A 16,171-nucleotide genomic window follows, 5' to 3' on the forward strand; every position below is an offset into this window, starting at 1 on the left:
AACACTTAGACCCTCCGAGATGCCTTTCAAGTCCAGTCAGATGTGGCCCCTTTTGTCCCCTGAGCCAGCCTTGGCTGAGGCTATGGCTTCTGCCCCCAGTCCTCTCAAACTACACTGTAAGCTACTTGAGGTGGGGACTTCTGCCTGCTTCTGAGTGTCCCCCAGAGCCCACAGCATGGTTCTCAGCCCACAGTAAATGCTCAATAAACATTTGCTGATTGACTAAAGGTGCTGGCAATGACATTGTTCCCTTCTGAAGCCAGGCTTGGAATCACCATCAAATAAGTAACTAGATGTTTACAGTCCAGGTGTGCCTTACTGCTAAGATGTATGTGTGGGATCTATGGGTGGAAAGGCATGGTTTGGTGGGATTTCAAAGAGCTCTGAAGAAGGGGATGAGGCAAGGGGATCCTAGGGAAAGAGACAGTGGCCTTAGAGAAGCATGAGAGGGGCCTTGGGTGGGATTGCAGGTGGTGGTGTCAAGAGATAAAAACAAGAAGGAAACTTAGCCTGGATTCCATTGAAGCCAAAATTAATTTCCCTTCTTGCAGCCCTTCTGGGAAATACCCTCTTTTTCTAGGGCATTCTTTGGCGACTACAAGGCCTCTGAAAATTCACTGCCATCGAGTTGGATCCAACTCATAGCAATCCCTCCTTGGTTTTCCGAGGCAGTATCTCTACAGAAGCAGATTGCCCCATGTTCCTTCTGAGGAGTGGCTAGTGGGTTTGAACCACCAGCCTTCTGGTTAGCAGTCAAGTGCTTTAGGCACTACTCCACCAGAGCTCCAGAATATTTCTTTTGCTGATGTCCAATACGTATTCATGTGTTCTGCTTTTAAAATGACCCTCTGGGTAAGCTCAGGCAGGCTCAGGCCGAGGCCTCCAGATCCCCAGACTAGTGGGGTGGAGGTGAGAGACGCTTATCTTGTGGGAAGAGTCTAGGAGCCAGCAGACCTGGTCTGTGGCCCTGACTCCAGCACCCACTTCTTCATGGTCTCAGATGAGTCCCTTAATCTCTCTGAGCACCTCCCTCCTCTTCAATGAAATGAGGGTGGATAATGTTTATCCTGCTTTTCAACATGGGGAGATCCTAATGTTACTTAGGGCCCTGTGGGTACACTACTCCCCATCATCCTGCACACCTTTAGGCTACCAGCAGCAGGTATCCTCTCCTTATATGTGGGGAAAAGGGAGGGAAGGTGGGGAGGAGGGGTCTACCAGTCAGGCAAAGGGGTCAGGCTCAAGCTCTAGGCAAGACTATTAGAAAAATACCCTCTTGCCCTCCCTGAGCACTGGCCTTGTCCTTCCCCTCGGCCTACTTGTCTCTGTCTCTGCTCTGGGGACCTGGCCACTTCACTCTGGAGGCAGAGTGAACAGGAGTCTACTGTCTTGAAGGCTCTGAGCCACTGTGCCAGGCTGCAGGGAATCAGGATCCAGAGGTGCCCTTCATCTCGCCGCACCTCTGCTTTCTCTCCCACTGGACTGTGAGCATCTTGAAGGCAGAACAGTGTCTGGTCCTCCTGGTTTCCCAGCATGGGGCACAGGGCCTATCATGAAGTGAGCAAGTAGCGAATGTTTGCCAGAGCAATGAACGAACATAGGGGCTTAGTGACCACAGTTGCTGTTCTTCAGGGTGGGTTCGGGGTGAGGCTGGGGGATCTGCTCACTTTACCTGGTCTCTAGGCTTCTAGAAACCAACCGTCCTTGACCTATGGAACAGCCAAAGGAGGGAGGGCTCCCCGGTGCACGGCGAGGCACAGACCACGCTGGCTCAAGGGCCAGTGCTCAGAGGGAGCTTCCTGCTGAGGTGCCAGCCAACCACAGATGCAATAGAGCAGAGAGCCTCACCCTTGGTGCTTTATTATCACAAACATCAGGTACAAGCAAATAGTACAGAAGGGCTCTCCAGGCAGGCTCCTATGGATAAGCAAGAAAGCAGGGTAAGGAAGAAAAGGGAGCTCAGCACTCCTGGACCTCTAAGTTGACCACCACCCAGACCTCTTACTGATGGCTCATTTCACAGGGCTCACCTGTTCACCTCTCATAGCCAGGACGCGGTCAAGGTGTAAGCCCCAGGAAGGCACAGACAATGTTTTTCTCACCTCTGTATGCTTCCTGTGCCTAGCACATGTTGTTGTTGTTGTTATGCGCCATTGAGTCGGCATCGACTCATAGCGACCCCTCCTTGGGTTTCCCAGGCAGTATCACTATGGAAGTAGATTGTCCCATCTTCCTTCTGAGGAGTGGCTGGTTAGCAGTCAAGTGCCTTAGCCACTAGCTACCAGAGCTCCTGCCTGGCACATAGCAGGGGCTTAATAAGTGAAAAACTAGTGACCTTGGAGTTGATCTCAACTCAAGACGACTCCATGTGTGTAGAATAGAACTGTTCCACAGGTTTTCAGTGGCTACTATTTCAGAAGCAAATCATCAGGCCTTTCTTCTAAGGTGCTCCTGGGTAGACTCAAACCACCAATCTTTCAGTTAGCGGCCAGGTACATTAACCATTTGCACCATCCAGGGACTCCTAAATGAGGAACTAGAGGCCCTCTAAGGAGCCATAACAGCTGTTATTTACAAGAAAAAAAAAAAAAAAAAAACCAAAAACCCTAGGCTTGGTGAAGTTCATTAATTTGACCAAAGTCATAGCCAGTAAGCTGAAAAGCCAGAATTTGAACCCAGGCAGTCTGGTGCCTGAGCTTGCACCCTTTACCAATCCACTCTGCTGCCTTCCATATGTATAATACTCATATAAACAGTAAGCACACACTCCTGTAAACTACACACATACACAGCACACAGAACACTACCATGTTCACAGATGGCACACATATGTGAAATGCCAATTTATACATATTACACATAGCGGTTCAAACCCACCAGCCACTCCTCGGAAGAAAGGTTGGGCAATCCTACTTCCGTAGTGATACTGCCTCGGAAACCCAAGGAGGGGTCGCTATGAGTCGGGCTGACTCGACGGCATATAACAACAACAACAACAACAACAACACATACATAGTGACACATGAATGCATGTCTAGTCACTCATCTTTCTTGGCTGACACCTAGTACAGGGATGAGCTCCGTCTTGCGTAAGGGAGATCTCTGTGGTCCACATTGGTTGGCCCAGCAGGCTCACCTTGCATGCTGCATCCCCTTACCCAGCCCCTAGGCCTTGTCCCTCCAGGCAGCCAGGTTCAATGCAGGGAGTGTACTGCAGTTGACAAAGTCCTGGGGGAACTTGTTGGACATGAAGATGTTGTTCTTTGACACGGTGGTGATTCCTGTGTTGTCACAGATGATGCGGGGCAGGGAGATCTTGGCCAGGGCTTGCTTCTGCTGCCTGCTGAACACGTCCTTGTTCTCCCACCAAAACCTGCATGGGGACACCACGGCATTGTGCCTGAGGATAGCCTGGGCTGGGTGAGTGTCAGCTCCCTGGACGCAGGACACCACAGCCAGCCACTTCCCACCTGGAGCCAGAGGCCTTCAAACATGTGGAATCCCACTTCCAGTGCTGAGTGAAGCACCACCTCTTTGCCTCCATCCCAGCGGTCTCCAGCACCACTAATATCAATGGCACATACTGGTTAGCCAAGCCCTGTGCCCTGGCCCTCTGGGCTGCATCCAGTGGAGTGGGGGTGCAGAAGAGAATCTTGGGCATGGTTTATAGTTTATCCATTCAGAGAGCGACATCTTTTCCTAAGTTTCTCAAGGTGCAGTATAGGCTATCTGAGAACCGGACAGGACAGATGTCAGGACCATGATGAGATGATACTGGGGGAAGTCATGGGAAAGCAAGAACTGAACTGCTCAGCAGTGACTGACACATCCATGGTAGTAAAGGGTGGCACTATCTCTGTTCTCCCTCCATCACAATAGTGGCCCAGGTTCTTCCTTACTGCAGTCCCAATAGGTTCAGGGCACATTAGGGATGGCATTGGAACACACTGGGGAAACATGGGTTCTTTCAGCCCCTTCATTTGATAGGAGGGAGAGCACTGGGACCCCAACAGGATTGGGGATATGCCCACGGACACACAGCAAACCGCCACCTCCTTACCTATCACCATCTCGGAGCTTCCTGAACTGGGTCCCAATGATGCAGGCAAGGAGCGGGCCCACACGGCCATTGTGCTGCAGAGGCTCAGCCACACCACCCATCCAGATGTCGATGTTATCGGGTGTGCCATATTGGGCCATGAGCTTCTGTGCTAGGTCCAGGTTCTTCATCACAGTGCCCAGCTTACCCACCGTGTCGGGCTCAGGGAGCCCACAGAAGCGCCTCCAAGCATTGTACCCTGTGTAGGGGGAGAGGAAGGTGGCTCTGGGTAGGTCCCTCTTCTACAAGGTGGGAGGTCACTGGGGATAGCTGAAGGAGATTCACATATATATCAACTCAGAAAGCCTACCTTCCCAACACACTAAGGCCATATATGAAGGTATGTGAGGAAAGGGGGCTCAGAAGGGCTTGTCCTAGACTATAAGCCCCTAAGGAACCCTCAACCCTTGGTTCAAGACAAGGGCAGCAGCTGGACCTCTGCAGAACCCTCTCTGTCTCCCCCTTGTCCTCTCACTCTAAGACAAACCCTAACTTGTCGTAACTCTTGCCATATCCAAAAACAGGGATCTCCCATGGTCCACTTCTTGAACAATGCAAGTCTTGGACCTGAGAGGAGTGAAGTGTGTCTAGAAGGCTCAGCCACTTAAGCTGTCCTATAAGGCAGTACAGGTTTTGGGATCAGGTTGATCTGTGTTCAAATCCCAGCTCTGCCACTAACTTAGTGAGAACTTAGGCCGGTTCTGAAGCTCATCAAGCCTCACTTTCCTCATGAGCAAAATGGAAGTGATAACAGCTTCTCAGCATGTAAAATGAAGCAAAAAGAAATCACAGAGATAGACTTTCAGACTGTGAGGGGCTTGTTACTATCAAGATAATGCTCCAAGTTTGAGGGTTAAAGCAATGCAAAGGAGAGGAGAAGCGACCGAAAAGTGACCCTATGAGCCCAGGCAAAAGTAGGGGCCTGACCTCACACCACTTACTGAAAGCAAATTGCTGGAGTGGGGGGAAAGCTTGGGGTAGCTGGGGGCACTGGGGAGGAAAGGGACCCTAGAGTGGGAAGGGGAGCTGGGAGCCCAGTGGGCAAGCCACCTCCTTCTTTCCCCAACTGTGTGGCTGCAGGGAGGTGGTGTGGGGACCACTGGGGGACTCCTGCAGCCCCTCACCTGGGAGGCCATGGTCCCGGCTGCGCTGCATGTTCAGAGCTGGCAGGTCTAGCCCAATCCTCATGACCTGCTTGAACAATCGCTCCCGGATCTCATCTACCGCGATCTGGTTCTGGCGATTCAGTTTGGCAGGGGTGGCCATGAGGCCCCGGAGGATGGGGTCAATGCCACCTGAAGGCAAGAGGACAAGGTTGGGGAAGGACCTGGTTCAGTTTCAGAGCTCGGGTTGGAGTCAGGGACAAGCCCAGGCCAGGGTGGGGCTTGGAGAAGGGGCTGGACACATGCAGCTCCTGGTGCTGATGAGAGCCCAGTGGGCAGGCCTCGCCAGCACCATGTGAGCCCAGGACATCAAGGTCTCAGGGCATTAGACCATTTAAACTTGCAAGTCTGGAATGCCCCCAGCATCCTCCTCTTGGGTCATGGAAAATAACACACGGGAAGAAACCAACTCCCTATTAGAATCACCTCCACCCCATCCTTAAAGGGGCCCTTATTATTAGATGAGAAAGCTGAGTCAGGTGACTGGAGACTGGAAAGTAAAACGAGACCTCGAAGATGGAAGGAAACAGGATTTCTCCCCACCATGCATGCCACAGTGGCTGCGACAGGCTTAGGCATAGCAAGGATTGTGAGGCTGGCACACGACGAGGCAGTGTCTCGTTCTGTTGTACACGGGGTCACTATGAGTCAGAGCCGACGCGAGGCACCTGACAACAGCAGCATGCTCCCTGTGGCCAGGCCCACAACACGCCACCCTCAGATGCCCGTCCATTCTCCTGGCCCAGGTCGGGCTCACCTTCCAGCACTACCCTCCAGCTGGCAAAAAACACTTCACTAAGCGGGACACGGCTGATGGGCTGGTACTGATTGTCCAGGCGGAACATGAAGGGTTGGATGAGGGTGTGGCCATAGCGGAAGGCGTTGGTGAAGACATTAGAGATGCGAGGGTCCACCGAGTCATTGTAGCCACGGTATTGGGGTAGGTATTTCCTCATGGCGGTTGGCCCCAGCACCAGGGGCAAGTAGTCCCGATAAGTGATGATCTGAAGGAAAGACAGAGTGGCCTCTCTACTCATCCCTCCCTGCAGAATCTCCACCTCCTGGTTGGGAGGATCCCTTTCATCTGTCTATGGTCAGGAAATTGCCTCCCACAGTGCCTAAGGCATGTGACTACTAACCAAGAGGTTGGCAGTTCAATCCCACCAGCCACTCTGTGGAATGAAGACAGATAAATTTACTTCTATAAAGATTTACCACCTTGGAAACCCAATGGGGGTCACTATGAGTTAGAATCAACTTGATGGCAGTGGGTTTGGTTTTTTTTTTGTTTTTTTTTTTGGTAGTGGGGCGGGCCTGTATTCTAGTCTAACAGAGAGGCAACGAGCGGCATTAACGGAGCCCTACTGCTTGGTGTATGACCAAGGCTTATGACCTTGAGTCAGTTATTAACCTCTCTGAGCCTCAGGTCCTCAAATGTAAATTAAGGATAATTATGCTGCCCTTTGCCTTGTTGTTTCATGTTGTTCTCTAGGTTGTAATCTTTATGGGAAGGAGCCCTGGTTGCACAGTGGTTAAACACTTGGCTAGTAACTGAAAGGTGGTGGTTCAAACCCACCAGCCACTCTGCCAGAGAAAGATGTAACAGTCTGCTTCTGTAAAGATTTACAACCTTGGAAACCCTATGGGGCAATTCTAAGCTGTCCTTTAGGGCTGCTATCAGTCAAAATTGACTGGGTTTGATTTTGGTTTTTGGTAATCTTTATGGGAGCAGATTGCCAAGTCTTTTCTCCCAAGATAATGCTGGTGAGCTCTAAATGCTTACCTTTCAGGTAGTGCTTAACCACTGCACCACCAGAGCTCCTTCCCATTGCCTTTGTTTTTGTTATGTGCCGTCAAGTTGGACTCAACTCATAGCAACTCCTCCTTGGGTTTCCGAGGTGGTATCACTACGGAAGTAGATTGCCCAACCTTCCTTTGGAGTAGTGGCTGGTGGGTTTGAACCACCAGCCTTCTGGTTAGCAGTCAAGTGCCTTGCACTACGCCACCCATTGCCTTAGAAGATTAAATAACAAAAGGCTCTATTGGTCATTGCAATAGCTCCTTTGCCCTTGAGTTATTAACGTCTCATTTCTCCTACTAACTTACAAGTTCCAGGAGGGCTCACAAAAGGGCTCAACATATGTTTGTGGAAGGGGTAGGGGGCAGGAAAGAATGAAGGGCAGCTTCGTTTGATTTATCCCAGTGAAAAGGGAAGATGTAGAACAGCATCAGTCCAGATTCTGGACTCCAGAAGTTTCCAAGCTTAAATGAATCTCACTTAAGATCTTAGTGCAAATCGGAAACACACCCTTAGCCCCTGCAACTCTTTCTTTCACCAGAATAAAGGAGTCTTTTAAAAAGGTGTGTGTGTGTGTGTGTGTGTGTGTGTGTATGTCTGGGGAGAGAGTGAGATTGCTGAAGTATCAAAAGCAGAGAAAATGAGCCAGGGGCATTGCCCCAAGAATAAATGAGGCTAAGGCAGCCAGGTAGGCCATGGCAGAGCCAGCAAGAAGAGGTGAGTGGGTGAAGGAGCCGAGAACTCTGAAATCGAGGAAGGAAGAAGTATTTACTGAAGAGCTACTGTGTAGCAGGCACTTCAGACCCACCATTGAACTCTCCCAGCACTATTCCTGGACTCACAAGAAAGAAGAAAGGGGAACATGCCTGAGAGGAAGGAGAGGGAAGGACAGTAATCTTTGTCAGGTACATAATAGCTGCCTGGTGTTTTCCTAAGTGTCCTTTAACCCTTACAGCATCATGGATGAAGAAACTGAGGCTCAAGAGGTTTAAGTAGCTTGCGACGGATGCTGCTACAGTGGCCTTGGATTCCAAGTCTGTCTGAACCCTGCCATCCCTGCCAAGAATCACCAATACTCGGGACTGCCTACCTGCACCATGGCACCCACAATCTTCCGGGCTTCCTGGTAGAGCCGCTCTCCATCCCAGTGGGGGTTTAGGCGCTTGAGCTCTGTGGCCAGTCGGTTGTGCTCACGCAAAAATAGGGTGTGCATGGAGGTAAGCTCAGGCATCTCACTGGAGCGAGTGTCCCCTTGGGGAAGCAAAAGCAGTGATTCCTAAGACCTCCATCCCAGAAAGGACTCACTCCCCTGCAACTCCCTCTCCAACCAAGGCCTAAAGAGCTCCCCTCTTCTGTACTCACCTTCCCATGCCACACTCCTATAGGAGGCTACCCCTGATGCCTAAGTCTGCCATAACAGCTTCTTCTGTTTAGGGTCACAACTGGTTGGAAATGCTCACTTAATAGGCATCACATCTGACACATGACTTACGACCTTCCCATACCCGAGAGCGGGAGATCTCAAGGACAAGGACCATGGCTTGTGCCTTTTTGTATCTGACCTTCTCAGCACACACTTAGACACACAGAGTTTAACACAATGAGTGTCTGGTACAAAGTAAGAGACCCATGAATGCTGTCTGGTTGACTGTGGGAAAGGCCAAAAAGTAGTATGCATGTTGGCACTCCCTACTTCCATGATCATGCCAGATGCAGGAATGGATTACAGCATGCTCTCCTGCTGAAACTGGATGGAGCTCAGAATCCTTCTCAACCCAGGACCTGAGAAAGCCACCTTCATCTGATCAGAATTGCCATCTCTACCCTAACTACTACTAATTGTCTGGCTTGCTCTGGGGGAGGGGGCTAGGGCACAGGACATCTGGTGTCCACATCTGAGTCTGTGTTCAAAAGAACTGAGGGAAACTGATCCTTCTATCCTGCCCCAGACCCCTCCCAGGAGGGACCAGAGGGCTAGGGCCAGGCCTGCTTCAAAAGGACACGAGGTTCAGTCCTGACCAGCTCTAGAGGCTGGTGAAAGAAAATTCTCTGACAGCAGCATCTCTACCCCATGAACTTCCAGAGGTCCTGAGGATCCAAGCCTGGGGTGTTCAGCTCTTCCACACCAGGCTGGAGGCAGACCAGAGGAGGTCAGCCCACTTCTCAGGAACTTCACACAGGTGCTGTCCTTGACAAGCCTCCCCACCAGCATAAACCTTGGTTCTCTTTCCATGGCTAAGGCAGTGGTGGCCAGAGGGAAGACCCTCTCGGGTTTACACTGGGCATTATCACTAGCACCACCCAAACCATATCCTGGGCCCACCAGTTCTTTAAATTTAAAATCCCATCCTCTCTTATTAAGGTTAGTCATACGGGCAGTTCCAGAGCAGCACTGTCCGATAGAACTTTCGGCAATGATGAAAACATTCGACATCTACACTGCTCAGTATGGGAGCTGCTAGCCACATGAGCTCTGACAGCATAGGGCCTAAGGCACTTGACTGTTAACCAGAAGGCTAGCGTTCAAACCCACCAGCTACTCCTCGGAAGGAAGATTGGTGATCTACTTCCGTAGTGATACTGCCTCGGAAACCCAAGGAGGGGTTGCTATGAGTGGGATCCAACTTGATGGCAGTGAGTTTTGAGTTTTTAGCCACATGAAGCTACTGAGCACTTGAAATGTAGCTACTGCAATGAGGAACTGAAATTTTATTTTTTTACTTAATTTAACTTAGATGGCTACATGGTGCTAGTGGCTACCCTACTGGATAGCGCAGTTCTAGAGGTTGATGGTGTTACATGGTTCTCTGTACCTCTAGTTCTCTGTCCCTGAGGGACCCTACTCTCTTCGCTGCAAAGTTCAAAGGGGAAAACAAAGGTAGAGGGGTAGACAGAGACAGATGGACAGAGGCTCCTCAGCCATCCCTCTTTCTCCATGTTGGGATTTTATTTTTGGCTTTTCTGGCTCCATCCAACTCATCACCAAGGCAACCATTTAATATTGTGAAGTTGGTGAGGAAGGAGTCTCTAAATGCAAACCCATAAGCCTCTCACCCTCAGGCCAGCTGTGACTCCAGCAGGGCGCACCCCCCTGAGCCTCCCCAAGTCCTGCCCAGGGACTGACCTGCCAGGAAGCAGGGGATTCGCACAGAGCGGTTGGTGAGGAGACAGGGGTCGTCATGCAGATTGTCAAAGGGGAGCAGGGCCCTGCCATTGTCAGTGAAGCGGTTGTTGACCTTCAGCAGCCCCAACTGGTTGGTCAGGTTACGCAGGTCCCTGGCCAAGGGGTCCTCGCTGCCATACACCATGCTGGCATCCACAAAGGAGGTGAGAGCGTTGATCTGGTTGCGGATGGTGATATTGCTCTGGGTGCAGGCTGGGCAGGAGCGGAAAAAGGGGATGCAGTCCTCCTGATTGCTGATTCGGGGGTCATTGGGCGGGATCTGGGGCAGAGAGAGAGGTATGGGCAGTGGCAGGGATGGCTCTACCCCTGCTCATCCACCTGAGGGCCTGGATCCTATCTGGGCAGCAGCCCTGGAGCCCAGAACGAGATAGGGTGACTGAAACACCAAAGCAGGCTTCCTTGGGACCTCTGGCCCCTTCAGCCTGTCAGAAGGCTCTCCTAGACCCCCACATGACCACTGCCTGGGGGTCCACCAGCAGGACTCCTCTGAGCTTCAGAGGTGAACTGGGGAATGGGAGAGCCCTCCCGCCGGGGGGCATCCTCCAACTCCTCCCCACTAAACTGTCTCCTTCTCTCCTCTCCCCTCTTCCATGGCTTTTTTTCCTTCACATTCTCACTGTGCCGCCTGCCTCGTCACTATCCTTTCCCGTCTGTCTTCCCTTTTCCTCTGCCTTCCCCTTCTTCCTGTCTCTCCCTGCCTCCCTCTCAGCCCCGTCTCTCTCCTGTCTTTCTCTCTGTCTCCCTTCTTCCTTCCCTCCTCCTGTGCCTCTTAGTCCTTTCCCCCTTCTCAGCATGTGCTTCAGACCCACACCTGGACACCCCTGGACTCTGTGTAATGTGGGGGTGGGAAAGGCACTCCTCCCAGGGGAGGAAACACAGCTGAACACAGGGACACATACACTTGGAGGTTTGAAGCACCCTGAGAAGAGTGCTCACCCCAGAACTTTCTCCCCAGGCTAAAAAGAGCCTGTGACTCCACCAATAAAAGCCATTCCTGGAAGAGACAGTAATAGAATGAGAGACCCTGGCTGACCACTCTCGCTCTGTGTGTGTGTCTGTGTGTGTGTACACAGGCATTGACTTCGAACATAGGAGGTGGATGGGCAAGGCCAACCTTACCCTTTAGAGGCTGGGGAAGGAAACCTGGGTGCTTCCAGGAGCAGTCACCCCTCCTCCCCACCCAGCACGCTACACTGGGCAGGAAGGATGCAGCACCTTGAGTGGGAAACAGGGTGGCTGCTGCAGGCAGCTGGTCTCACAGTTGACGCCAGTGACGAAGGAGACCCGGGCAGCCGGCTCCGGGGTGAAGTCGAGGTCATGGTCGATCAGCTGGCCCCACTGCATGAACATGAGTGCACGTTCCTGGTCCGGGGTCAGCTGCTCCGTGGGGAAGCGCACGATTTCATTGGAGACCGCGCGAGCCTGCACAGGACGGGACGGAGCATCAGGCGGTGGCTGGCCGTGACGCCGCGTGGCCTGGGCCCGGCCTCGAGCCCTCGGTCCGCCAGCACTCACCAGGGGCACGGGGAAGCCGCCGCGCTTGACCCCGGGCGTCCAGCCGAAGGGCAGCGAGAAGCCGTCCTCGTACTCTGCAGGCAGCCAGCGCACAAAGGCGCGGTTGGAAGACCCCAGTGTGGGGCTGCGTCTGCAGCGGAGGACAGAGCGCTGAGCACCAGATGGCGCCAGCGCCCGACCTTGGACCCCGAAGCCTCCCCAGCCGGCCGCACCTGTTGTTGCATTTGCCGGTGATGGTGCGGTACTTATCGTTCTCAGGGCACGTCACCCCCACATCCTGGTAGGCGCAACCGCTGGACTTCGAGAGCAGGTTCAGCTGGGAGGGCGTCAGCAGGTCTGCCAGCCAGGGATGGAGGTGTGGGAGCTGAGCAGCCATCCCCACCCACCCCCTCCCACCGCTCCCTAGCCTAGGCTGTGTGAGACTAAGGACCTCAGAGACCGTGGGTGGGGATCCAGCTGAGGATTTGGAGGGGATGCTAGGAAGTCCCTGAGACTCCGCAGAAGGAGCAGTTGGGGGGATGATGGAAGTGGCTGGGTCACTAGGAAGAGTCACCCTAGAGGGCTAAGGTGGAAGGGGCAACAGTACCAGTGACGTTGAAGGGCCTTCGCCACAGAGGCCGCAGCTTCTGCTCCAGTAGGCCTAGGGCCACGTGCAGGTAGTCTGCTGCCCTCACAGCCGTCCTAGTGGCTGCCACCGGCTGCTTGAAGTAGGACAGGAGTTCCATGGGGCTGGCTGAACCGCTGCGAAGGCGTTGCTTGATGCTGTTTGGAGAAGGGAAGGTGAAGACTGGAGAAAGGGTACAGACCCACTCAGCAACCCTAGCCCACGGATGGACACACAGGACACAGCATAGACAGCCCACAGGGGGGAGAGGGCTTTTCTTTATAAACAGGGTATGATGTCGGTCAAGACAGATGTTCTTATATCTAGAAACACAAGGACTGACAGATCCAGCTCCAACCCAGCCTCCTTTCACACCCCCCAATCCCATCCCACAAACTCCCTGAAGGCCCCCCACCTTTCCCGCCGCTCCTTGTAAGCCTTGTCCACTAGCTGCTTGGCCTCCTCCATGCAGGTCAGCACCATCGAGGTCTCCACCTCCCCCAGGAAAGCTGCCCGGAGCAGAAGTTATGGGGTCAGGATGGACCCAAAGCCCACCATCCAGACCTCAGAGCCAGGGAGGCCTGTATTGAGGATAGGAGTCCCTAAGAGTTAGAAGCACCCCAACAACAACGTCTTTGTTCCTTTCTAGGCTATTACCTGGAGCGGCACCCTCAGAGGGTGGGAGTGCAGCTAAGATGGCCAGGAGCCCTGGCAGGGCCAGGAACAACTTCATCTCTGCAATAAGACCCCCAGCTCAGTCAGTGCCCTGAGCTCCACTGTCCCTCTCCTCCTGGGCCACTCCTTCCCACCTTCACACCCCAGCCCCACCTCCCCCAGCTCTGGCTATGCACAGAGTCCAGGCCTCCTTGAGGGAGGAGTCCCCAGTGCCCTCCTGCCCTCACTCCTCACCTCCACAGCTCACGTGGCATTGGCAACACCTCTTCACTGACGCTGGACTTTTATGTCTTCCAAAGTAGAGGGAGGGGTGGGGCAGAGGGAGGTCCACCCAGGAAGACTGGATTTTCCTCCCCAAAACCCTATGGGGCAGTCTGCTCTGTCACATGGGGTCACTATGAGTAGAAGATCCACTCAGTGGCACCTAACAGCAACAGCTAGGGGTAGGGTGCACAGAGAGGGACCCCTGATGTGGGGGAGAGGAGCAGCAAAGAGAAACAGAGTTGTTTCCAACCTTTGACTTAGCATCCCTAAACCACAGTTTCTTGTCTCCCCATTGTGTGCCTAGACCAGTCCTGTCACAAACGGGTACAAACAGCTACCTTTATTTCCAAATTCTGGAAACACTGAGCACCCAGGGTTTCTCTGAAAGGGACAAAAATCAATCTAAGGAATGATGTGGAATGGAGTGACCCAGGGATGGGGTTTGTAGAGTAAGGGGAGATCTGGAGTGATGATGACCTGATCAGCCTCAAGGGACCATTCCAACAATAGCCTTGTCCCTGGGTCCAACCCTGGTGGGCAGCCCCGCATTTTGTCAAGTGCTAAAGGCACAGGAAATCTGGCTAGGGACCGTTGGTCTTCACAGGAAAGAAGTTAACTTCCTCTATCCTCTCCACTCTCCCCTTTCTTCTTGGCTTTTAGAAGGGGCCTATCCTCACATCCCCACCATCTGCTCCTGAATTTCAGGAAACAGGAGAGAGCAGAGCTGGTTGTGGTTAGTGGTCAGTTGGGGGATGCAGCCCTGGGCCTCTCTGGGACAAGATCAGTGGTTGGGAATTTTTGGGTTAAATTTCAGGATCATTCTGAAATAAAAGAGGGGGAAGTTTGTTCGTTTCTAGGCAGGAAAAGTACCCTATGACTTATGACTCTGTCCACTTTCCTGGGTGCTCGAGAAGCTGGGCACATGCCAACCACAGTTCCTGTGGCCTGTCTTGGTCTAGCCTCATCTTCTGCCTCTGGCCACCTTCTTGCCACTCATTCTTGTGTCCTGTGCCCACACTACACCTTGGCCAAGGAACAAAGGAAAGTGCTGCATCTGGGACATCTTCCCAGAGAGTCTGGGTGTCCCGTCATCTGCTGGGAAGCAGAGCCCAGGGCCCTTGAGAGAGGAAACCATTCTTCCAGCCTTGCTCTGCCAATGACTTGCTGTGCATGACTGTGGGCAGTGGCTCTTTGTGATTTAGATGGAGAATATGGCTCTTGAAGGAGATAGTCCCAACTAAGCTTGTCCAACAAGTTACCCTCCAGCTTCCTATCCTGGAGGCGGCCTCTAGAGGGCACTGCTAAAACCGGTACGTCTCAGAGACTGTAGTCATTTGAAGGATACCCCCCCACACACACACACACATACACAAACTTCTCCCCTGTCCCCACTTACCCCTCTCAAACATCCCTACCCCCAAGGGTGAACTCCAACTGCCTGTGGGATAACGAGCCCTCTCTGCTACTGATTGCAAAATAGCTTGTTCTTTCTTAATGCTATTTGGGACAGAATTCAGTTAGGATTACAGCCAGATTTCCTGTGTGTGTGCCTGGAGAGAAGGAGGTGCCCCTGGAGGCTATGGAAGCTGGGGAGACATGCCAATTACACCCAGCCCACAGACCTTGTTTTCTCTCTCCTTAAAATTTGAAAAATTAATTTTGAGTTATATAGGCAATAGCTGGACATATTCCACATAAAATCAAAATGTTACAGATTAGATTAAAGCCCCCTTTAGATGAGGTTATAGTACCATCCCCAATGCTAGTCCCTTTCCTTCATTCCTTACATATAAGCCCTGTCATGATTTTTTTGTGTCATCTGCATATTGCAGCTCTTTAATGAGTCTTCCTGCAATCCTGATGCTATGTTCTTCTTCACATAGTCCAGCTTCGCAGATTATTTGGTCAGTATATAGATTGAATAAATATAGTGAAAGGAACAACCCTGATGCCCTTTTTTTTTTCTGATTTAAACCCATTTTAAGTCCCCTTATTCTGTCCAAATGACTGACTGCCTCTTGGTCTATGCACAGGTTGTCATGAGCACAACTAAGTGTTCTGGAATCCCCATTCTCACAATGTTATCCATCATTTGTTATAGTCCATACAGTTGAGTGCCATCACATAGTCAATAAAACACAGATAAACATCTTTCTGGTATTCTTTGCTTTCAGCCAAGATCCACCTGAAAATGAAGGAGACTTAAAGCATTTACTGATGAAGATCAAAGACTACAGCCCTCAGAATGGATCAACATAAAGAAAAACAAAATCCTCACAACTGGAGCAATAAACAGCATCATGATAAATGGAGTAAAGATTGAAGTTGTCAATGATTTCGTTTCACTTGGATCCACAATCAATGCTCATGGAAGCAAAAGTCAAGAAATCAAACGATGTATTGTGCTGGGAAAATCTGCTTCAAAAGACCCCTTCAAAGTAGTAAAGATTAAAGAAGTCATTTTAAAGACTAAGGGACGCCTGACCCAAGCTGTGGTGTTTTCGTTCACCTTGCATGCATGTGAACGTTGGACGATGAATAAAGAAGACCCGAAGAAGAATTGATGTTTTTGAATTATGGTGTTGTTGAAGAATATTGAAAATACCACAGACTGCCAGAAGAACAAACAAATCTATCTTGGAAGAAGTGCAGCCAGATAACATACTATACAAAACATTGTTTCACTTCCTACTTTGGCGAGTAGCAACTGGGATCTTAAAAGCTAGCAAGCTGCCATCCAGATGCAATGATGGGTCTCTCCTCATCCAGAGTAAAGAAGAATGAAGAAAACCAAAATTCATGGAAACAATTAGTCCTAGAGACTGGTACACCATCCAATCTGCAGCCTATACAACTATGAGACCAGAAG

At 51.6% G+C, this 16,171-nt stretch overlaps 1 protein-coding gene across 1 annotated transcript; it reads right to left on the reverse strand.

Annotated features, from left to right (window-relative positions):
• Positions 1-3,165: 3,165 nt before the first annotated feature.
• Positions 3,166-13,111, reverse strand: MPO (myeloperoxidase). Its single transcript, XM_007958011.2, has 12 exons — positions 13,021-13,111; positions 12,779-12,872; positions 12,346-12,521; positions 11,972-12,095; positions 11,760-11,889; positions 11,460-11,666; positions 10,185-10,503; positions 8,151-8,311; positions 6,020-6,266; positions 5,224-5,394; positions 4,061-4,298; positions 3,166-3,373 (listed from the first exon to the last, which is right to left on the reverse strand). The coding sequence occupies exons 1-12, from the start codon at positions 13,094-13,096 to the stop codon at positions 3,166-3,168; spliced, it is 2,151 nt and encodes a 716-aa protein (XP_007956202.1). The 5' UTR covers positions 13,097-13,111.
• Between the last annotated feature and the right edge of the window lie 3,060 nt (positions 13,112-16,171).

This window comes from Orycteropus afer, unplaced genomic scaffold, assembly GCF_000298275.1.
Source record: "Orycteropus afer afer isolate SDZICR_OR568_19922 unplaced genomic scaffold, OryAfe1.0 scaffold00834, whole genome shotgun sequence".
Taxonomy (NCBI): Eukaryota; Metazoa; Chordata; class Mammalia; order Tubulidentata; family Orycteropodidae; genus Orycteropus; species Orycteropus afer.

Excerpts from the sequence above, each read along its gene's own strand:
- MPO (XM_007958011.2), bottom strand. The coding sequence starts at position 13,096 with ATGAAGTTGTTCCTGGCCCTGCCAGGGCTCCTGGCCATCTTAGCTGCA. Across the intron at positions 10,504-11,459 it reads CACCCTGTTTCCCACTCAAG|ATCCCGCCCAATGACCCCCG; the intron begins GTGCTGCATCCT and ends TCTCTGCCCCAG. Across the intron at positions 8,312-10,184 it reads AATCCCCTGCTTCCTGGCAG|GGGACACTCGCTCCAGTGAG; the intron begins GTCAGTCCCTGG and ends TGCTTCCCCAAG.